We start from the raw sequence: 23,984 nt of genomic DNA, 5'->3' as shown, positions 1-23,984 counted from the left end.
ACGAAGACCTTATATATGGTTTCGAATTTTTCAGGAGCGACAATTTTGTAAATTTTGGTTTAAGAAAAAAAAAACGAAAAAATTCGCGACATCGCCCACCCCGAAATGTGAAACCGCTCGAGAGCTTCAACTCAAAACGATATCCCGCGCAGCAATAATCATCAAGCCGCTGCACTCGCGTACAGAGCATTGTATAGCAGCCAAAATCATTCCCATTAAGCCTCGCCCTAACTCTCAAGCTCACCTCGGCAGGCCAACAAACGGTTCCAGCACCTCGCACGCAACTCGCGGACTCGCTCTCTCATTGATTCACTGGGCATACATCGTCCGCGTCATATAGCTCTGCCGCAGAGCTTACCTACACATATAGAGCAGGCGGAGCGAGTGCGCTTATCTGCGCGCCGGCCAGCCGACGATGGCGCTTTCACCGAAAGTATACAGTCGCACGTGGCAGCGCGGCGTCTTGGCGTTCGCCGTATCAACAAAGTTCTGGCGGCCTCGCTTTACGAATCTTTGGCAGCAGCAGCAGCCGCAGTTGTAATGGAGAGAGGGCGAACGGCCTGCCGCCCGCAGTCGTCATAATGGGCCGAGCGCACGCGAGAACCGCATTCCGTAAGCGCCGAGCTTCCGATCGGTCCTTTTTCCCGATTTTTCGAGCGATTCATCGCGAAGCTTTCGTCCTTGCGAATGTAGGCGAAAGATTTTAGGACTGAACGGGCAGGTTCTCTATCGTTTAGGGTTGCTTGGTTGAGGGGGCTTGAGCCTGGCCGCGTTTGTCTATTGATATTGTCACAGACGCTCTGCAACGCGAGCTGCGAGACGAGTCAGCGATAAGAGTCCGCAGAGCCGTACTACGATGCATAGCACGCGCTTGTATCGTAGACGTTAGCTCAGTGGTTAGAGCTCCCGCTTATTAATCTCGGGGTCCGCGATTCAAGCCAGCGTCTACTCTTTTTCGCTTTCCGACTCGTCTTCTCTTCGTCCGTTACAATATAATCGAGTGTCTTTTTTTGCTAACCGACGCGAAAGAGTTACCATGATTCAAATTCTGACTGACTGCCATTCTGCAATCGCAATCCCCCGGCGACTCATAGCTCATCAATTCAAAAGAAGGAAACCCTCAACTCTTTGTCCGCAATGAGAATGCAATTTGCTCCCGGTCCAGCGAGTCGCATCGAGGACCCTTTTTTCGCGTTCGGTATCAAAAACTCACGTAGATACCCAAGACAGCGGGGCCTGTCTATTGACTCTCGCGGTGACCGATCCGCGTCGAAGCTTTCTTTTCTCTTTCTATTTTTCGTCTCTGAATAGCGAAAATTTTATCTATGCAGAAGAGGATGCCTGCGTTCGCGCTTTTTTCCCTCGTCTATTTCCCCCACCCCCTCTCTCTTTGACCCCTTTTCTCGCGACCCCTTCGCCCGGCCCGATCCAAACGAAGCTGCAGTTGATTGAACTAACAATTCGATCGAAGGTGTGAATGCTGCACTTTACCTAAATCTCGATCCTAAATTAGGTGAGCTTTGCCTATTCAATAAAATTACATACTCAACAAATTTGATTAAATAAAATTACATTCAAATTTTATGAGTATCTTAATAAACCATGGTTCTGCTGTTTTCTGTAATTACGAGAGCTACAACTCAAAGCAGGTTTTCCATCTGGGGTGCATAGGTACATACCTATAGGTCACAGTAGACTTTGTACGAGCTGCGTATGCTTACATGCATACTTCTTTCGGTGAGCCATCTTTATCACACTGCTTTTTATTTGGAATATCATCTCATTTTCTGTGCATAGGAACGTTTCGCAAAAAATTCTGAATTCGAATAGTACATAAGTATTCACACATTCTGTGAGAGTATATTGTCCTTCAGTGCACGCTTTTGTGGCGCGAAATTCAAACTTTGTTGTAAATCAGAATTGTGTTAGTCTTCGTAAAAAGCGACAGTATTAAGTAACAGCCTCTCGAGAAATTGTTTGTCAAAAACCTTTCCTTACATAAGTATATTTAATTAAACATCACTTCGATAAAAATCATATTGGGTAAACTTTGTCTATTCAATGATTGAAGTATCATTCTGCAATCTTCTCTAACTTCAAGAGCTTTAACTCAAAGCAGGTTTTCCGTCTGCGGTACATAGGTATAGGTCACAGTATTCTTCTTTATAAATGGCATATTTCTGCATGCAAATATCTTTTGATCGGCCATCCTTATCACATTGCTCCTTATTTGGAATATACATTAGCCCATTTTTTGTGCATTGGAACATTGCACAAAAAATGGCTGAATCTAAATAGTACAAACCCTCACACTCTTTTTTAGAATATCCGCTGTCAGCGCACGCTTGTTACCCTGAAATTGAACTATAATACCTGAAACGCGTGAAATTAATAATATGTATATTCATTTGATTGTGTTTACCATAAACTCCTGACCACTCTACTGTGCAAACTATGACCACCAAGAACAATACTACGTATTTACAGATAAACATTTTTCCAGCTCGCCGTAATAAATGTCGACGTGTAGCAAACAACTCGTTTATATACCGTACAGTAGTTTAAAAAAAATGGAACCGCAGTAAGGAAATAATTAAAAACGACTCCCATTACGCAAATATCGATGTTTAACGCTCATTGTCACCACCTAATCAATAATAATGTAGTGCGATTGTATTCGAATGCGACCTTGTCGTTTGGTTCACTTGTTGTCACATACTCCGAATACTCCGAATGGCAAAAGTTATTTATTTATTTATTTTTTTTTTTATCAAAATCAAATCTAATGCGTAGCCAGCGGAAAAATAACTTCGGGACTCGAGCATTTTTTTAAATTAAAACGTGTCGCGCGAAATTTAAACGCCCGCGTCTGTGATCGTTCTCTGGACAGATTTAAATGGGGGGGTGAAAAAGTGGGATCCCGAAAACCATCGCAATTACTGTGCGCACCAGCCGGTGAACGGCGTAGCGACGACTCGTTAATTTACTGGCGCACTTACCTATCCTCGCCGATCCATCAGTCGGCGAGAAAGAGAGAAAAAAAAATCCCCACCAAAGCCCTACGACTAGACATTTAGAAAATGCTCTCAGCGCGGCGTATGTGCGCAGGCGAGCAGTGGCGCTGCGCAGTTAGAGAAAATACGTAAAAAGGAAATACGTTCGAGAGAGCGAGGGACTCGGATTGCAAAAAGAGCGGAAAAAGGAATCGAAAATAGAAAGCAGCAGCAGCAGCAACGGCGGCACAAGCTGCACACACATTTTATCGTACATGTGCAGAGTGTGTATATATATATATATATATATATATATATATATATATATATATATATATGTATATACGCGTGTGATCTATACAGCCGGTGCGCGCAGCGCTTACATACGGCGGTGGCGGTACATGCCGACATGTACACCCCCACACATAAATTCCACTTTCATTTTACACGTGAATACACGCTCTCCATATATGTGTACGTATATGTGTACGTAGAGACGTACGTACCCACAGACTTCGTATATACGGCCTAGTAGTCGGGGGAGGGCGGCTATGCACCTATCGATTCGGTTTTTCAGCTGCAGGCCTCGTTTCGGCACTATACAGTCGTCCCTCCTCTCGCTCTATATATACATATACACACCTGTATACCATATAGCCGCGACGGATATATGGGCGTGTGTGTATGTGCGGGTTTGCTGCGGCTCTCGCCCGATCCTCTTCATATCAAAATTATACACGCGCCACTCCTTGGAAACTGAGCGCGCGAAAAGGGCCGAGGCAATAAAGTCAAACTGATTTCAGGCGCGGAGCTTGCAGAAGCTTGCGCTGGCCGGTGGTGTTCGATTGATCAAGCGCGGCGGAGGCTCGCTCTCTTTTATTTTTATTCTAATTACGGTCGCGACGGTATGCCCAGCACCGTGCGGAGCACATCTCATTTGGGATCGAGTGCTTTTCGGGTTGAATTTTTTCCCCGAGCTTTTCTCCTCGCGATACGCGTGGTTCGAGGTTTCGTACGCTCGGATCGTCGTGCCGAAGATCACTGCGAGTAATTTCTTCCCCGGGTTATTAATACGCCCGAAAGCTTTCACAAAGCTCTCCGCCCCTTCAAGCTCGAACACAATACGCAGGACTACAATACGTCCCTCGGAAATAATTCAGCGGGTCATCTCGCGATGTATCACATCATCCCCGCGAAGAAAAAGAAGAAGAAGAGGAGGAGAGAAGAGAAGATAACAGCTCACGCATTAATACGCCGGCGGCCGGGGTGTCAATCCGAAATTTACGGCAGCTCATCCCCCTCTGGAGATGAGAGAATCTCAAGAGGAGAGCGAGAGGCGGCCGGATAGTCTGCGAGACATATTTATTAATTTGGCAAAGCTCCCGAGTGTGCATATAGTCCTCGGCAATGTGCGTTATGCACACACTACGTTATGACGCGAACAAAGCTCGACTCGAACGGATTTCTTTATAGGCAATTCCGCCGGCTGCATGCGCTGTAAATATTGCCGTTCGCTTAGCGACGAGAAAGGAGAGTATGGAAGGAGGATAAAAGAGAGCTTCTTCCTCTTCTCGACTATGCTTGCGAACTGGCCCCTCGAATTCTACAAAATTTTTATTTTTCGCCTAGCTACAGTGAAATAGTCGTCTTTATTTTACACGCACCGCTCAATCGACTAACGCGCGTACGCAAACACAGCGACGGTTCATAACTCATCCGGAAGCAAAACAGCCTCGTCCTCGTGTATCCTTCCGCAAAGCGTAGAGCCGTCCTCCCCCGAATTTTCCAGCGCCGCCTACGAAAAAATACATCCTCTCGCTATATAGAGAGCCGCGCGCGGAGACACATAACAGCAGCGCTTTTCATCTTGCGAAGAAGCAAAAGGTGGAGAGAGGCGCGGAGCAGCTCGTACTGCGGATGTACCCTTATTTTTCGGTACTCTTTATGGCCTCGATGGGGGCAAGAGAGAGCAAGAGAGAGAGAGAGAGAGAGAGTGAGAGAGATATGAATGCGCATTCCGTCATTTCCGCTGCGCTCGCGCCGAGGCGGAAAGGAAACGAGGCTGCGGGAGACGCCGTCTCTACTCATATACATGTATAAGCCATTGCGCCGACGCTATGTGTATACTCGCGTATGCGGTGTTTTTGTTTTTGCCACTCGACGCGCTGCTCCTCTTCTTTTCGAGCGATGCGCTGCAGCAGCTATATAGTTTCAGAGGGGAGAGGAGCTGGAGATCGGGCTTTGGTGTGGGCTGACCGTTTGCGCGTTGTACTACTTGGTGATCTACGCGTTCCAACGGTTTGATATAGCTAAATATCCAATACGAATTCTTTGAATTCAAAACAAAGAGTGTAGAGCTGCAATATTGTCATCAGCTTCAAGAGAAGGGATCGAACGAATTAAACGCGTGTTCCATACCGTACAACGGGAATCGGCCCAAACAAACCAGTAGAGCAAGCACACGCAGAGATCCATCAAACGATAAACCCTGATGCGCGCGCGCGCCCGCGTTCCGTAAATCGATAGATAATTCTCGCTGCAAAATAAATATCAAGTTCTCCCTCTCACCCTCTCTCTCTCTCTCTCTCTCTCTCTCTCTCTCTCTCTCTCTCTCTATCTATCTATCTATCTATCTCCCTCGCGCAAGCTACATACCGAACGAACGCGAGAGCGATCCGATCCCTGCAGCAATTTTGCATGATGCAGAGATTGAACCGTCTGCGGCGCTCGTATAGCCTGATTCTCCCTCCCTCACCATCGCCGTGTTTGCTTTGGAATGCCGATGCCTCGGAATCGCGGCCGATGAATTATGCCCTTTGACCCGAGACCGCCTCTATCCTGCTAGCTACTTGCCCCCTTCCACGTATCTTATGCTGTCGTTGAGAGGAGAGCGAGAGTCGGGAGCAGAGTCGACGAATGCGGATTAGAAAAGTTTGCTGTCAGCGGAGCGCAGTTGAGCCTTTCCTTATTAATATACCCTATACACTGGTCGTGCATGATGATTCGCTTTGCGAAGCTTTTCAGGACGCTATCGCATGAAGACCGACACAATCCCAAACGTCACCGAGCATCGCGAGTTGCAAAACTCCTCTCCCCAAAAAAAGTTAGTTAAAAACTTTTCCGCTCATTCGCGGGCACCGTCTTAATACCCAACTCAGCCATGCGAGCGAATGTGTTTTCCTACCCGCGCACACTGCGGAGCAGCAGCTATCCTCCGACAACATGAGCGGCAGCGGCGGCAGACACGTTACCGCGCGCGCGGACGAGCAAAAAAAAGAAGCGCGCGGAGAAAAAGGAGCAACGGCAACAGTGCATCGTGAATCAAAACACGTAGCGGCCGGCGAGAGAAACTCGATAATCCCTCGCGCACTTTCATGGAGAAACGTTTTCTCGACGGGACGGAGAGCTGCGCCGCCGCTATTCTGCGGACCGACGAGGCAGCACAAAATGAAAGCGAGGAAAACGACGAGTGAGAGAGAAAAACGTAATTTAAGGGTCGACTTCGTTGCTGCACGTGTGTGTGTAGAGTTTTTTGCGCTGCAGTCCTCGCCAGCTTCTTTTTTTTTAAACGAGGGGAGTAATAGTCTTAGTCGGAGTGGAGGAGGAGAGTCTTGTTCAACGGTGGAGGACTGCGGGCTGTTGTGCGAATTAAATGTTGAGCGCGGCAATTTGTTCCGATGCGCCGAGAGAGTTTTTGCCACTTCTCGAAAGGGGGGGGGGCGATAGACTCTCTCCGAACTTTAAATACGATCGCTCTCGAGTGCAGGTGACACCCAAGCATTTTCCGCGTCGAAAGCAACCGATCAGAGCCGATCGGGGCACGTCAGCAAAGCACCCTCGGAAGAAGCAGTATGCACCGCGAGGCTATACAAGCTCCGCACTATCGCCTCAGCCGCTCTACTCTCGCTATCGCTCGTTAGATGAATGGGGCCGGCGACTACGCGGCGCAGCAGCAGCAGCAGCAACGTCGTACAGTGGCAAAAGCGAGCGCTTCTCTCTCTCTCTCTCTCTCTCTCTCTCTCTCTCTCTCTCTCTCTCTCTCTCTCTCTCTGCTAGTTTGCATAAATTTAGGAAATACAGGGGCGGCGTTGCTGCTGCTGCTGCAGCAGCTCAAAATCGATATCCGCATAGAGATTATAGATGGTGGTCGCGCGCGCGCTCGTAGGCAGGCGCCGCGTAGCCGCAGCCTCCGACGTCGCGACGCCGGCGTTCGGCTCTGTATGTATGTACCGCGACGTGTCTGGCGGCGCACTACTGTCTCTGTGTGTGTAAGCGCGCCAGCAGAGCTGTAACTCTGCGCGCCGATGCCGAGGAAGGGAGTAGTGTGTATAGCGCTGTAGAGCGAGGGAGAGAGAGAGGGTAGACAGAGACGGACTGACCTATGCAGCAGTACTCGGGAGAGAGAGAGAGAGAGAGAGAGAGAGAGAGAGAGAGAGAGAGAGGCCGAGTGTGTGTGGCCGTCTGTCTGTGTGTGTGGATGTTTTTGCGCGCGCTATGCGGAGTCGGTGGGCTAGAGAGCACGTGAATATACTTTGTACGCAAATAGAGAAAGAGATAGCCGGCTGCTGCCGCTGCCGCTATACTGTCTGATGAGGAGAGGGAAGAGAGGATATGCGAAATTTTGTTGCGCGGCCATTCGTCATGATAATTGCGGGGGTAATGGCTCATGATTAGAAAGAGTGCTTGGAATTTCAGGTCGTTATGCGCTTTTTGAAGTTGGTTTTTGATTTTTTGAAATCATCGCGAGCTTCTGCAGTAATTCTCAGAATCCGATGCTATAACATTGACCGAGGGGAGAACGTCGCGAAATCAGGTGAAAATTCCAATATCGCAAACTATATAGTACGCTCGCTCCATCCGAATTTCTCCCAAGACGACTCGAGGAAATGAAAGGATTAAAATAATTTGAATAATTAGACCGAACACAAAACGTGCGAATTCTTCAGACAACTTTCACGCCCGCGCGTGCGTGAGTTTTCAACGACACATAGTACACCTATACCGCGCGCGCTTTCTTTCCTTTAAAACAGCCGGCCGCTAACTACCGCCATTTAATTAAACATTTAATTAAAAACTTATTCGGGATTCGCGGGATGACGAGGCCGACAATTTTTCCGTTTACTTCTTCATCCTTTTTTCCACCCCCTCCTCCTCGCGGAATTAACAAAGTTGCGCCAGTAATACCACGTGTTTATTAAGCTCGAATTTGCTTATCTACGCATTCAACGCGGAGACTCTGTACTGTACATCCCCGCGTACAGCCGTCGTAACTTTGCTAATCCCTTGCGGACCACTGGCTATACCACCTACGCGTCTGCCACGGTTTTCCCTCCTTTTTCACCCAGACGGGATTGCCGAAATGTTTTAAAGTCCGCTGCGTCTATAAAAATCAAACAGACGCTTTTGGAGCTTCGCGCGTTGCTTCGAAATCCCTCTTATCGCAGACATTCATAAAACGCGATGATTTCACTTTTGTCTATGCATTCGTCGAAAACCCGAAGAAAAAACTAACAAGAACAAGCCGAGCAGCGTCGGCGGTGGCATCGTCCTCTCGTCTATTTTTCTTCGCCGGGTGTGTTCCTGCAATTTCTCCCTCTCGCGCGCGCGCTGAACGACGACTACTACCACTGCACCACCACTACTATAGTACTACTGGGCTCCACACGTCCTCGTGCGCCGGAATTAAAGTAGTCGATATCATCCGCACGGCCTGTCTTGAAATTAAGGGAACGACCGCCGACGGCGACGACGAGGACGAAAATTTCGGCCTCTGCAGCGAAGCACGTTTTCTCTCTACCCTAGAGAGAGAGAGAGAGAGAGAGAGAGAGAGAGAGAGAGAGAGAGAGAGAGAGAGAGAGAGAAATGCTGATTTTACACTATAACTCGTTCTTCTGTCGTGTGGCGCGCGGAGCTTTCTTCCTCTTCCTCTCACTTGCTCTACTACTCTCGGATGTGTTTTTGGGGTTGTTTGGGGGTCTCTACTGTCGCTGCTCTTAGGCTATGTGTTAACGAGCGGCATACACGACGGTCTTAGTTTGTATTTTCGAAATTTAGTCGGGACCATTCCGGTTAACTGAATTGGAGTTTATACGCGGCTGCTCGGACTTGAAGATGATAATGCTACAGTTGCTGCAACGTACAAATTAAGTCAAAATCTATCCAAATGGAAAGTCGGCGGACATAAGTATTGCACGTGCATATGGGAGAATAATATTTTGAAAAATAAAAGCTCGCTTTCGCTCGTCCATAAAGCTCGCGTATGCTCTATGGAGAAAAGTTTTGAAAATCACTCGACGATTCCTTCTCGGCGGAGAACACATAGCGAGAAAGTTGCGCGGACACATTCTGCTCGAGAGAGAAAAACGAAGGCAAGCATATAAAGTTGTACCGCGAAGATTACGCAGCTGTTGATACGTATTACACATACTGCGGCGTTCTTTATGCAAATTTCGCAAACTTTCCATCGCCGCGCGTGTGTTGCGAGAGAAGAAAAGAGGGAAAATCAATTTTTCATCGGCGATGCCAAATTCGCGCTGCTGCAAGATGCGCGACTGCGAAATTTCCGACTGACTTACGGCTTTATTCACGGCTAATGGATTTCAGAGACAATCGTTACGGTAACCTTTTTCTCTTTGTGTACACGCGGAAGCTATTTTGTGCGATGGGTAAAAAAAGCCGATGGATATTACTTCGCGTACGCGCATCTGTCGCGAAAAATCGTAACAAAACGAGAAAAAATTCGACGCGTACGCAAAATACGCCTTCCGCATTTCTCGCTCTCATTCCCCCCTGGCTGGGCTGGCAAATCGCATGATCGACTGGAGGACAGACGGTTCCGGCTCTCGGATGCGACGATTGACAAATTTCATAGCTTCCCAGAGTCACGCGCGCGAAGCGATCGAGAAACAGGAGGAAATCGCCGAGCGCGCGGATAAAAATAGAGGTCGAAGGGGTGGAAAAGTTTGAAAAATAAAACGCGGTCGCAGGATCAAAAATCGGGATTTTCAGATGTTTGAAGGGTGATTTGAAAATTATTTTGGTGGTTCATTGCTTTTTGAAATTCGTGTAGTAAATTTAAATCGTATTGGTGTAAAGGAATAATTGGAATTTAATGGAAAATACAGCGCTTGAGCAAATGCAATACACACACAACATTACGTAATTTTGCGTTTAATTTTGTACACGTTATATAATTTTAAGCAACAGCGCAGAGTACGGTCCTCTAAATTCAAAAATATACGTTCGTAACTAAATCCTACCCCCTCAAAGTATAGCCCTTCAAAATCCAAAAAGGGCCCTAAACCTTCAACTCGCGAGCTTTGCATGAAAATGAAATCCAGGCCCAATAAAAAATTCAAAAGCTCAAACATCGTCGGCCAGCCGGATATAAATTATCCGCCCTAATCTCTAAATCATCACTCCCACTCTCTCTCACTCTCTCTCTCTCTCTCTCTCTCTCTCTCTCTCTCTCTCTCTCTCTCTCTCTCCCTTTCTCGTCGCGAATATAAACGGTTTTCCGATAAAGCTCAGAGCCGCGCTTCGTACGAGGCCCCGGTAAATCAGATAAAGATGAAAGCGAGAACGTAGTCGAAAAAAATCGGTTTCCATCGATCAAAAAAAAAATAAATAAATAAATAAAGAAGAAAATCTCTCCCTCCGAGCGAAATTCACACAAATACGCACACACGCGTATCGATTCCGGGCCTTTTTTTCGCGCGCGCGAGTGCAGCTCGATGTCCATCCGCTAAATAACTGCAGCATCGCGGGATTAAAATATTGATCGACCAACGGCGAGAGCCAGAGAGAGAGACGTAGAGAGTATATATAATGCGAATTGCGGTGTGGAGTGTAGGGGGGGAGGAGACGCGTCTGCGGGGGATGGAAAAATTGTAGCGCATTCGCGACCGGAAGTCAATGACTTCTTCCTTGCAGTGTAGGAAATTTTCTTCCTTTTTCGGCTCTTCTCGTCGATTGAACGGGTCGACGTAGGCACTTGTCTGCATAACTAAGGTGGATTCTTATTCTATACTGGTATACGTGGGATCGAGGGATGTGCTGGGAAAGGGGAAGTGGGGGACCTTTTGTTGGTCGGGTGATTTGATTCGAGCTTTGTCGTATTGAATCCACAACGAGTGCCTGTTTCGAGGTGGAAAAAATACATAACGAAGACGTGAACAATCGTTTAAGGTACATCAAGCTATACGTAATCAAAATCGCGCCTCAACAAGTCATGCTCTTTCACCGCGCGCTTTCCCGAATAAGCCAGAGCTCATTAATCGGTTCTAAAAAAACACGCGGCGAGCAGCTTAATGGCCGGCGTTAATAGGACAGCTGATGGATCTTCGCGCGTTCGGGAAGCTTGCGTATATAGCAGAGCAGCGAGCGGCGGCGACTCGCTCTCTCTCTCTCTCTCTCTCTCTCTCTCTCTCTTTCTCTCTCGCGAGCTTAAATCAGAACGAGAACCACTGTCGAGGCGCGATAGGACGTCACGAGGTCGTTTAGCGCCAAAAATAGTTTCGAACCTCATTATTTTTTGCTCTTAAGATCGAAATTTCTCTCTTGCGCTCGCCGCAGCGCGCTCATGCAGCTGCAGCATCGAACGTTGCGATCGATTTTTGTTTTCTTCACCGCGCTGCAGTACATATACACCGGCGTGGCGAGCTTTTTTCCACTGTCGGAAAATCCGCTCGACGAGTTAAAATCGAAGCGACGCGTCAATTTCGCAAATGGCCAGAGCCGAACCTGTTACATAAATATTCAGCGGGAAAGAGGGGCCGAGCGAGCGAGCGAGAGAACGAGCGCGACGACTGATAAAACAGAGCGATCTCCATCGGGATAATTAATTGTAATCGATTTTCGATTAGCCATATATACTACCCCGTCGCTGATCCTGACGGCTTAACGAGATCGACCGCGCGCGTGTTAATATTTAACTAAGTACAGATATAGAGAATAATTTGGAAAAATTCCGTACCTGGAGTTCCTCCTTGCACTGGCGTTCCTCTTCGAGGCTCATCCGCTTCTCGTGCTTCTTGTAGTAGCGCCTCTTCGCTGCCTGTAGGTTGAACCACGTGTACGAGAAAGACTTCACGAATGGTAGGAGAGCCTCAATGAACGGATGGAACTCATCCTGGAAAGACGGGAAAAAAATCGTTATGAAAAACGAGAAAGAAAAAGGGGCAGAACGAACGATACTATATACTCGTCCACTTCATTTTCCAGCTCCGCCATTAACACATTCTCTCTTCCGCTCATTTCGCGAGAACTGCCGAACAATGCCGCCCCGTCGTCCGCGTCGTCGTCGGGACTATGTGCGCTCTTTTTTAGATTCGAGCGAGAAAAGGAAAACTGTAAGCGAGAGGGAGAGAGGGCGAAAACGTTTAGTACGTTGCCGCCGCGCACGTGCTAGGTGGTGGTATCTTCCAGATTTTTTTTTAAATAGACAGTGGAAAAAATGACACTGGAATTAAAAAGGCGCGACTACTCGCCGGAGGAAGAAAGAATGTCCATTTTGCCGATTGCCTTGTTTCGGACGATGAATAAGGTTGTTTCCGCGGGTAGTACGTGCTGATTGGTCTGGTCACGCGGAGCTTGCAGTGGTGTTTTTCCTCTTACGAGTGAGGAATTCAAATCATACTCATTAATCACGCGCGTGTATCACTTCGACACGTCCGTTAAAAAAGCTGCCAAAACAATTAGTCAGCCGATCAATTAGTCAAAATCAAACTAACGCTTTCTTATCCCACCGTACTAAAAGCTCCTTTGCACCTCTCAATCGTCCCTCCTCAAATATCTCACCTCAATACCTCAAACCCCCTCGTGATTTACGACGCGTCTCATGATCAACGGCGCATCAGATTGAAAAAAAATTTCAAAAATCTCGCTCTTGACCCTCGAAATGAGCGCGCACCCCTCGCGAAAAAGCAAGCCGGCAGCATGAATCAAGTCCGGGGTGCCGTTGCTTCCGGCGCAGACACTCGCGATATCGATCTGCAGCGGCGCTGCAGCAGCAGCAGCAGCGGCTCGGGGGAAAAAAGGCCGACGAAATCTATCTGCTCGATCGTCTCCGCGCGCACTCGAATACGGAAATATCCGGCGAGCAAGCGAGCCTGACTCTGCTATTTCGAGTGGAGCCGACTACGACGACGACGACGACGACGACGACTCGAGAAGCGCACAAGTGCTCGCAGCCGGTTTCGTAATATCGCAAGCGAGAGAGAGAGAGAGAGAGAGAGAGAGAGAGAGAGAGAGAGAGAGAGAGAGGAGAGAGAGAGAGAGCGAGAGGAGGGATGAGGGGAGGGGAAAGCTGTCACACGCGCCCGAGCGCGAGTCTAATCGTGTAGCACGTGTGTGGATTTGTTTACGTGGGTTGTTTTTTGAGATGAGAAGAATTTTTGGAGTTTTAGCTGTCGACTATGAGTGCAGCGCTGTGTGTGTTTTGATTTTTTTGAAAGGTGGATTTGATGGGTTTGGTGGCTGTTATCGAGAAAAGTGTTTATTGGTACTAAATTATTATTATTTCAAGAATGAAACATTAATCTGTCCTTTTACATGCAAGACCAAAGCTCTTCCCACACAAAGATCGTAAATCAACCAAAACAACGCGCGTAATTTCGCAAATCTACGTCTGGATATCAAAAATTCGAGAAAAAAGCCGAAGGATGGATCTTCGCGCTATACATCACGTCGATAAGCCGCGAGAGCTTTTCGCCGTAAAGGGAAAAACGATTTTTATCAATGGTCAAGTCTACATATAAAGTTTAACCCGTTTTCTCGCTGCCGACTGTCGCTCGCGAGCGCGAGGGGCTGTATCTATATATCTCTTATGATATCTGCCTATTTTCGCGGAATATTTATGCGACCCTCTATATCATGCGATCCTCTTAAATCGTGCGGCTTTTTATTGTTCGCTATCTTGTCGCTGCTATACGGCCGATCTCGTATAAGAACAATGCCGTTACCGCGAGCTTTTTCAAATTACGCTTGTTCCGTTCTTTATGGCTCCAGCTTTGTGCGTTTAAATTATTTTTACGGTAATAATATTCAACGGTTATCTGCAGTATATATAGTTGCAGAGGTCGACTGACGAATCTCGTGCGAATCAGAAGCGCGAAAATAAATTCCAACCGAAGCTCGTCTAATGAGGGGCAATCATTTATCACAACAAAAACTCAATCCTCGCTTTGTCTGACATAAACGCAATTTAACGAGCGCGTGTTCACTCCCCGAAAAATGTCGCTCGAACAAAGCGCGCGCAGTGCTTGCGGAGCTTTTCGCTGAAGTTCTGAAAAACTTTGCTCGCTTTTTGCGTCGTCCGCGCGAAAAATCGAGCTTTTTCCTGAATTCTACCAACTGATTACTCATTCGCACTTATTAGTCATTCGACGAGAAACTTGCACGAACCATCGAGTAATCGCAAGCCCCGTGCGGTCGCCTCCTTCCTGTCCTGCACCTGTCTGAGGCCTCGATAAATTCGGGGCCTCACTTCTTCTTCTTCTTCTTTCACGCGCACAAACACAAGCAATTCTTGTCAGAGCCTTCCACGACCCCGGCTCACGTCGATCCCACTTCTCGGCCTCATCTGTCTGATATCCTCTCCTCTTTCTCGCCTCTTATCGCTGTCTTCTTCCAGTAGCGGCACACACCTCGAGTACACGCGCACACACTTGGCACAGTTTCGCCGGCCCTTTTTTATTGTTTTTTCTTCCACGTGCTGCTGATGCTTCAGTAGGCACGTTTGCGGCACATCGTGAGCTTAGGAACTGTTCTTTTTTTTCCCTTAATATATTATCGTCAGTGTATAGATTCGCTGATTAAGACACCGCAATATTTTTCACGTCGATCTCTGTACAGAGTCAAAACCGTCGGGTGGATAAAGTAACGCTGCACTTGCGGGTATTTCGATTTAAAAAAAAAACGAATTCGCCACCTCAAAACACATTTGCACACACGTTGCTCTCGGCGTACTCCACCGCTTGCGCATTTATTTCGAGCGAGGCCGAGTCGGATTCTCGGGAAACTGCTATATACCGTTAGCCCTCTCTCTCTCACTCTTTGGTGCGCGCGCGTTGCGACGGAAAAAAGTGGCGCGCCGAGAACTGCTTTTTCTTCTTATTACTCTTCTCGCTCTCTGTGCTTGCGAGTGAGAAAGAGAAAGAGAGCAGCAAGGGTTGATTTGTGAGTGGTTTGAAGAATGGCGCGAGTTTTTCGTGACGCGATGGAAGGATGAAAAGGAATTACGGAAGGGCAGGATTAATGGGGGCGCTTAGTTCGCGACTGCCGGACGAGGGAGAGTCGTCGTTGTGCTCCGCGAGGCTTCTTTCGTCAAGGATGAGTTTTTGCTGCGGGACATTTGGTATTCTTCAAGCTCGCTTTGGGATCAAGCTTTCCTTCGTCCCTTTTTAATTTCAGCAAAGAATATTTACGGGATGCTTCGACCCTTTGAGACGTACCGGTAACGCGTTTACATGGAACAAGACAGTAAATCTCAAAAAGCTCCTTAACGTGCATCCAGCGCCGATATCAAGAATCGCGAGAATAAATAACGCTCTCTCAAACACGCCGCGAGAAAAAAAAGAAAATCGCTGCAGCCGTCCTCGAGACACTGCGCCGACCTTCTTCATCTTTCCCTCTCTCGCTCCTCTTCTCTACTTCCTCGTTGGCCCGACTCTGACTATATATACATGCAACGAAAGAGGGAGCGCTACGTAATTACCCCCGATTAGAGTCAACAACGAAAATGTTTTCCCGCCCGCGCGAGCGCGCGCGAACTTTTAAAACTCGATAATTTCTTTTAAACAAGCGAGCGTCCGCCGTTTTTACGGGTTGAATTAGGGCCGGCAGAGTGAGTGTCTGTTTTTCGCCTTACTTTTAATTTCCCACCCCGAAAGAGTGAGAGAAGAATGGTTTCGGTTGTGAGGGAAGGGGGAGAAGTGAAACGTTCTACTCGCAAAGTAAAATTTAGACCTGTGGGATCTGCATATTTTAGCGCGCGACTTTTTTCTTGAGGAAGAGAGAGAGAGAGAGAGAGAGAGAGAGAGAGAGAGAGAGAGAGAGAGAGAGAAACTGAGCGAGCAAAGACTGAAATTTTACCGGGAGACGACAGATAACGATGCTGTTCGAGGAAACGCCGTTACTAGATTCATAGACACGGTGACTCCGTAAAGCATGTTTTATTTGCAATAAATTTAGTTCGAGAACCGGCGATGTATTTAAAAATAACCCGAAACGCGTATACAACCCATTAAAATAAAACAAACAAGGGACTTTATTTCAAGCCGTTCAACATAACGAAATCGAGTTAAAAAAAAAGCTCCTCCGAATGCAAAACAGCAACGCTGCTACAGTGTTATGTTCTTTGTGTCGTTCATCATGATCCTTCACCGAGAGCGACTAATCCGAAGAAAATTCACCCCGTCATCGCTTATTTTTCACGAAGATTTAATTCAAAATCCGGCCTTTCGCTTAGCAAAGGAAAAAAGTAATCCTCGCAGTCGGTCTCGAGAAACAATCGAATGCACTTCAATCTGTGGAATCCGGCCGGTTTATTTTTGTCCCGCGCACAAAAAAAAACTACCCGAGCAAGCGCAAGCACGGCGTTTGTATTCGAGAGGCCGTAGCGCAGCGCGAGTTGCTTAAAAAGATCAACGACACTTTTTATTCGAATCGACTCCGCTCCATTAACAACCATAACGTATAAACTCGTGCGTAACGCAAGCTCTCTGTTCTAGTTCTCTCGAGAAATTTCACAATAACGCGCCAAGGTATTTCAAAGTTCTCGGCGTACAGGTCCAGCGCAGTGTAGAGAGAGAGAGAGAGAGAGAGAGAGAGAGAGAGAGAGAGAGAGAGAGAGAGAGAGAGAGAGAGAGAGAGCTGCAAAGGGACAGTTAGAACAGCTCAGTATTTTTAAACACTCGCGCGCCTATTCCTAGAGCACGCGCCTTAGACTGCACAGGTGCAGGCTTCTAACTTTAAATGCGTCGTAAGCGCGCAGCCGCGACAAAAAGCTCGGCGAAAAGTCGCGGGTATACACAGGCCGACAAAAAAAATAACCTAAAAGCGCGTAGTTCGTTGTGTAACGGAGTTCCACAAGCCCCGAGGCGGCTACAACCTAATCCCACTCACTCCAGCCTCGTCGCACACCAAACACCCGCAAGTGTAGCGAGCTTTCGAATTAACACACGAGACGACTCTTCGACATACCCAATTTCGTACACGTATATATAACACTCGCGAAAAGCTCGTTCGAGCGCGTAAGAAAAAAGCTCCAACGTGGGCGCGCGCGCGTGTGTGGAGACACGACGTTCGTAGCCGTCGCAACGACACTGAGAGAGCGACTTGCCGGTGGATGGAATATCGCGCGCGCATCGCGACGGCAGCAAGAGCGAGAGAGAGAGAGAGAGAGAGAGAGAGAGAGAGAGAGAGAGAGAGAGAGAGAGGAGAGGCAGGTACAGAGGCACCCCAAACAGTTATTAATAGCCTCTGTCCTAGCTTACTAGAGAGCTGCCCTCGAACGCGCGCGAGCTGCTCACACATATAGCCGACGGCGGCGAGACTGAGAGAGCGAGTGAGTGAGCTATATACATAACGAGGAGAAACGTGGTGGGAGGTGTTTGCTATATACGCTGGGCTGCGAGATTCGAGGGCGTTCTCTCTCTCTCTCTCTCTCTCTCTCTCTCTCTCTCTCTCTCTCACTCTCTGATGATGCCCGATGCGATATGCGGATGACGCGGCGAGTCGCGAGCTTTTGCGTGGATTTGTTCGCGGCAGTTCACACCGCGAGCTTTTGAGGTAGGTACGGGTTTGCGGGACTTATTGCAATATTTCATGTAATTAGTAGGTGAAGTGGAGATTTATTGGTAGACGTATAGTCACATCGAAACGTGCATTTCAATCAAAGAGGCAGAAACGTTGTCCGTCAGAAAAATCAGTCTCTCCTTTCCGTAAATAAAATTCCACTTCCCCCCTTCTCTCTCTCTTTCTCTCGGTCAATAATGAAGGCTGCGCGCATCGTCCCTCCCCCCAGGGAACGAACCCTATGATTTTATAGTGTTAGAAAACGTGCGAGGAAACTCGCTCACTGATTCTCTCCTCGTTTCGAATCTCTCAAGGGGAATAATAAAATCAAGAACTCCTATCGCTCGGCCCGCCGCGCATCTTTCCTATATCCTTCTCTTTTTTCCTCCATCTCTTCTCCACCTTCTTCTGCTCCTCCTTCCTCTCCCGGATAAAACAACTGGCTCCTCTAACGAATTCAAATCACATCCTGTAGACACTTTGGATTACAACTATACACACCTCCTAAAAATATTGTACTCCGTACAATATTTGAATTCTCATCGTAATCGGCCGAGTGGACACTTTTCATCAGCCGGAATTTCCTCGGTACACATCGCGCGCGCGCCTCTCTATATTTACCCTTTCTCTCTATCTATCTATCTGCGCAGTGTTATACATCGCGCGGCGAGGAGAATAAGATTCCCCGCGACGATAACGATAGAATATGCAAATATCCGCGCGCGCGCTGCATCTAGCCTAGGAAAACAAAAACAGCAAATATTCTCCGTGTCTCGAGGAGCAAACAAAACACACAGGCGCACACATCGAGGGAGAGAGATAGAAGGCGACTGCTGCAGGATGAGAAAAAAGGAGCGCAAAACGGCCGATCGGTAAATAAAGAAATCTCGTCGGCTTTTCACCGGCGCGTCTACTACGTGCCTTCCGCGAAAATCAATGCTAGAGCGAGGAGCGCTCAAGGTAACGCTTTTACATCTCTTGAACGGCGTCCAAATAAAATCTGCAACAAGAAAAGGAGCATAGCGCCATCGTCGTCGTCGTAGTCGTCCCAAATGCGGATTTTTGCAATGACGCGCGCGAGAGCCGGCTAACCCGAAATCTCCGGAACATCGTTGTGTGTGCGAGGTCGAGGAATTTATTTTTTCCCGCGGCTATATCTGTGTGTTGTAATCTGACCAATTTCAGCCGTGTGTATGTGTGTGTGTGTGTGTGTGTGAGAGAGAGAGAGAGACTCGATTGTAGGAATATGCAGTTTCGGAGAGGGAGAGAGATAATGCGGTGGGAGAATTAGGGGAAGATGCTGCTTGGAGGAATTGCGAATCGGAGCTTATTGTATAGCGTTATCTGCCGCGCGGGGATATTAGTGTTAGGATTTCGGAGTGCCTAATTGACCGAGAATTAAGTAGCGAATAATATTGCGAAAGGGAAAGTATGTACGATTTTGAATATGAAAAGTGGAATGTATATAGCGGAAAATATTTCACAGTTAAAAGTGATTTATCTTAATGACACGTTTTCTATCTCGTAATCTTATTGGACAATCGACGACCAATCAGAGAACGAATAGAATGATGATTCCTCTCTTTTTTAGAGTAGAAAAGTACCCAACAATAGCAGCAAATTAACAAATTCTCAATCCGGCGCTCACGGCGAATCCCGGCGAAATTTCAGCGCCTGTACAATCCACTCGCCTTTAAACGCCAACAGCAGCAGCAGTAGCAGCAGCATCAGGCCTCTAATTAAAGTAATAACAAATTTATGAAGTAGTTAAGGCGCAAACTCGCGCAAAGCCGCCGCGTCGCGCGCGGGGGCGCAAATTTTCGCTGCTGCTACTGCTGTGCGGCAACACCGTCAGCGGTAATTCGCAGCGTGTTTCCCGGGCTTATGCAGCCGCGTCGCGTCGCCTCGTCTGAAAGCTGCAGCGACGATAGCGAGAATACGAGAAAGGAATATAAGGGAAAACGCGAGAGCTAAGAGGCGAGGAGAGACACGACGCGAAACGAGAGAAGTCAAGTTACGCCGAGGAGAAGGAGGAGAAGAAGAGGTGAGATAATGTGGAAGAGTGTGCGGATGTGAGTGGAAGAGCGCGGAATGACGTGCGAGACGATAAGGGGATGACGGGATGGATGAGGCTAGATGAGCAGGAGCTGAGATCCGCTGGACTGCTGTTATGGTGATCTTTGTGGTTTTACACGAGTAGACACTAGTTTGTGAATAACTTCTTGTCGCGGTAAGCTGTCGTTTTAGAAATTTGAATTTCCTGCCATACACGTCCAACTCTGAATTCAATAAATCATTTCGTTCAAAAAAAAGCATCCATCAAGAACAATACAATTAAACAATTGATACCCCAACCTACATATCCCTCACACAAAAAAAACGCATAACCCCGATAGCCGCGCGCGATCATCGTCGATTTCCATATCAAACCTCGCGCGAAAAAATCCCATTGTCCAGCCTCTATACCCTCGGCCATCTCCTCTCGCTAATGAAAAAAAGCGTCCCGCGCGAGTAAACACCGACAAAAAGAGAATAGACAGATCGCTCGCAATCGTTCCTCGTCGCGCACAAAAAAAAAAGAGAGAAGAACCGACCGACGCAGCGCAAATCGACAAACAATCAGTCGGCGCGTGTGTCCCTCTCTCGTCGCTTTGAAATTCATCGCGTATATAAAACCGTAGAAGCATCGTCAAAGGCAAGAAGAGAAGCGTTTCTGTCTTGCTCTGAAAAGATTATTGCCGTGTGCAGTGCCGGTCAAAAGACAGGCTTTGCCGAGATTGCTCTGCTGTCCTCTCACAGGATACACACGTATGTGAGTGTGTGTGTGCAGAGCCAGACGGAGTTTGGCTATCGATCGGCAGTAGCTGCTATTTTCCTCTCCTTTTCTCGACGTCGACGACGACTCTTCGATGCGCGGTCGGGCCCCTGTACATGTGTACTTACGCTCTATTTCGCGTTTCTACGTTATCATCTCGCGAGCGAGCGCGGGATTTCTCAGAGAGCCTTTTTTGAACGGAGGAGGACGAGCTTGCGGTGCGCGGCTGGATTGGTTTGGTGATTTTAAAAAGTTTTACGGCTCCCGGAAAGTGTGTACGTAGTGCGAGGGAGGGTTTACCCGCGGAGAGATACGCGATGAGTAGCTGTGCTTCTTTGAGTGCATCGGAGAGCTTTTCTGTTGTTATTTTTTTCTCTCGCGAATATTCCAGTTCGAAATAGTCATTTTATTCATAAAAACAAACAATCGTCATCCTCGTGTTCAAGCCCGCGCAAATCTTTCACACAGGCTGACAGTCTCGCGCATCACTACACCGCTGATTGCCTTCGCACAACCTCTCAAAAAAGATCGTCTTCCCGAGCCGATAGGAATTGCGCCGTTACCCTCAGCACCACCGCAACTTGTGCATAGCTCGGCACATACATACACGCGAAGAGAGAAGGAGAGAGACAGAGACAGAGAGAGAGAGAGAGAGAGAGAGAGAGAGAGAGAGAGAGAGAGGGAGAGAGAGAGAGGCGCGAGAGGAATAACATCGGGTGGCGGGAATATAAGGCAAAAGCGAGCGCTAATGACCGTTCTAAGTTTGCTGGGCCGCTGCGGAGAGGACGACGAACTTTCAAAGGTCTCGAGTGCATGCAAGCCGCCACCGCTGGCTTAGGGACTATTCCGGTTTGACGCGGCACGGACTGCAGCGTAGCGTACAGTGATGCGCTCTATGTGTAGTCGAGAGGAGGTCCGGATTCTCTTCTCGAGCAGCACAGGTGCAGAGGGCACAAATTTTAGAGAGGAGTGCCGGAGTTTTGTTGGGATTGGAGGTGCTGCCGCGGTCAGCGCGTTGAGATTGATGGATTGGAGAGGAGGTGGCTTTTCAGGCTATTTTTGGGGTTGGATGGAATTTGGTGGGATCACGGATTTTTTGAAGATTCGACTGCAGGTTAACATCGAAAGCACGAAAAATCGTTCCAAAATTCCATCCACCCTATTATAAGTACACGTTAAACTTCTCCTATCAGCAAAAACGAGAAACCCGAGCTCAATCGAGCGTCAGTTCCGAAACGAGCGAAATCGCGCGCATATCACGCTGCCTATTCGAAAAGTTTTTTAATGAAAAGCGATCCATACATATTCGAGTAAGTATGCAAGAATAGGTAGAGTAGATATAACAAAAATCGGTCCCGATGACGGCCCCCGACGAATCCTCGGCTCAACTGGCGCAGCATCGGACAGGTTCGCGTGACAAGCTTTTACATACCTACTACCATCATCTCCTCCCTCTCCTCTCCTTCCACCTTTTTGCTTAATTTTCGTACATGAGGGAAAAATCCGCGAGCAATTTGCCGGTCCGTTTCCCTAAACGCTATGCCGCCGCGTGTTTTCTTTTTATCGTGTATATAAGGCGAAAGGACTATGTGTATGTTGCAGCCCAGAGACAGGACTTTCCGCGACGCTTTTGAGGTGGAAGTTAACGGCTGCGTCGTCGTCGTTGTCGTTTTATTTCGGGAACAAGGGGATGAGGCTAGTTGGATGGAAGTTTTGCGCCCTAGCGGATTGCCGAGATTGCGAGTAGGTTTAGTTTCGTTGTCTTTTATAGTGCGTGCGTGCTAGTGGAGTTTTATCAAATTGCCGGTGTAATCGTGGTCGCAGGTGTTTGGCGAGTGAGTTTTTGTAAGTGGAGTGAGCTATGATTTTTTGGAGGATTAAGTGCGCCTTCTGCGTGCTGCTAAATGAATTCGGAACTCACATGCAAACGTCTTTTTTACGACATAAGTAGTGTCTTCGAACTGTAGACGACATGATTATCGTGTTCATGTTGTACGAATAGATAATAATATCATAAAACTCCTACCCTATACAGGCTACCCTTAAGGATTGAGTCAACTTCCTTCAGCTAATATTTACACAAGCCGTTCTTTCACCGCAGGGCACGCGTTCTACCATCGGTTCTATATATTACACCGAAAAGAAACTCCTCGCGTCACACGTGGTTACGTAACAACAAGCCTTGCACCGCTGCCCCAATGAAGCTCTCACCCCCAATCAACCTAAAAATCCGCAATAACCTTTACCCTTCCTCCCGAGCGTTCCCTCATCCCCAAAATTGGCCCCACACAAGTTATAACATACATACACGCACACGCGCGAAAGGACGACGAATTCGCATCGGCAGCGCATTATATCCGGCTGCATAGGCGCTTATCGGCGACGCGCGATCCGAAAGAGAGGGAAGCCGCGACGCCGCCGCCGCTATCGACGCTCTGCGGCGTGCGGCCACGCGCGCACGTGCTCGCACTGCAGCATCTCTCTCGCGTCGCGTCGCACTTCGCACACATGTACGTATGCTTCTGTCTCTCGCGCACTTGCATGTGTGTGTGCGTCATCCGATGCTAACTGCACTGCGCGATTTTCGTTGTTGTCACACGGCGTTTACCGCGCAGCGTCGCATAGGAGTGAGATAATAGAAACAAAAACATAATATAGATTCACCTGTCCTACGGAAGGGGCCTGCAGATAAGTCGAGACATCCGGTTCCACCATGCAGCTCCTCAGGGTATCCGGGATGAACATGAGTAGGTGGGACTGTCTCGGTCCAGCGCCCTCAGCTTCTCTATCCTCTCTTCTTTTTTTCTTCTCTCTTCGACTCCTCTATACTGCCTCCGCTGCAAGCCCTCTTACTGATCTCTTCTGATGCTCGAGCCGATGGTGTCGTCACTAGTATTACCGCAACGACGATACCCGCCGGCTCCGCTGCGCTGATGGGATGATGACAGCGACAACAGCAGTAGCAATAATAATCTGTCGGCGATGCTGGTACGAGTCGTGGTAGTGGGTAACTCCGGTGCTGGCACGCCGCACCCAGGCACGCCGTGCATCCTACCTATCGCGGGCCACACTGCTCACTCGAGTCTGACTGAGCGGCACCGCGCGCGAGACCGAACTGTGTGTCTGCTCTCTCGCTGGATCATGGTGGCGAGAAAGAGGGATAGGGAGAGGGAGAGGAGCAGAGTCGGGAGGTTCTCTGCTTCGCGGCGACTGCGCAGTCTGAGCGACGAGGGAGGGATGGCTTTCTCTCTTGTGTATACTGTATGCGCTCCTCTTCTCTATTTTTCTTTTTTGAATCCTCTTGGATTTTTCTTTGGCTTTCCGTTGCCATGCGTGTGGACTCGCTCCGATTTCGCGATAATCCGTTGAACCATGTATTG

At 48.1% G+C, this 23,984-nt stretch overlaps 1 protein-coding gene and 1 long non-coding RNA gene across 7 annotated transcripts in view; both read right to left on the bottom strand.

Annotated features, from left to right (window-relative positions):
• LOC100118989 (nuclear factor 1 X-type) overlaps positions 1 to 23,751 on the bottom strand; it is a 50,690-nt gene extending 26,939 nt beyond the window's left edge. For 3 of the 6 annotated variants that reach the window (XM_016985016.3, XM_016985017.3, XM_016985020.3), the window contains exons 1-2: positions 23,269 to 23,751; positions 11,968 to 12,123 (exon numbers count right to left, since the gene is read on the bottom strand). In XM_016985016.3, coding sequence (XP_016840505.1) covers positions 11,968 to 12,123; positions 23,269 to 23,349 — 237 coding nt within the window. In that variant the 5' untranslated portion in view covers positions 23,350 to 23,751. Of the gene's footprint in view, positions 1 to 11,967; positions 12,124 to 12,195; positions 12,954 to 14,396; positions 14,839 to 17,117; positions 17,325 to 23,268 lie in introns of those variants that run through there. The other 3 variants (XM_031928779.2, XM_031928780.1, XM_016985022.3) reach the window with 3 other exon arrangements.
• Positions 1,974 to 2,548, bottom strand: LOC116417162. The gene is made up of 2 exons (XR_004227462.2): positions 2,423 to 2,548; positions 1,974 to 2,353 (listed from the first exon to the last, which is right to left on the bottom strand). It is a non-coding gene; the product is annotated as an uncharacterized LOC116417162 (long non-coding RNA).
• Positions 23,752 to 23,984: the final 233 nt, after the last annotated feature.

This window comes from Nasonia vitripennis, chromosome 4 (assembly GCF_009193385.2).
Source record: "Nasonia vitripennis strain AsymCx chromosome 4, Nvit_psr_1.1, whole genome shotgun sequence".
In the NCBI taxonomy this organism is placed as follows: domain Eukaryota; kingdom Metazoa; phylum Arthropoda; class Insecta; order Hymenoptera; family Pteromalidae; genus Nasonia; species Nasonia vitripennis.
This window is presented reverse-complemented; position numbering and strand designations above follow the sequence as displayed.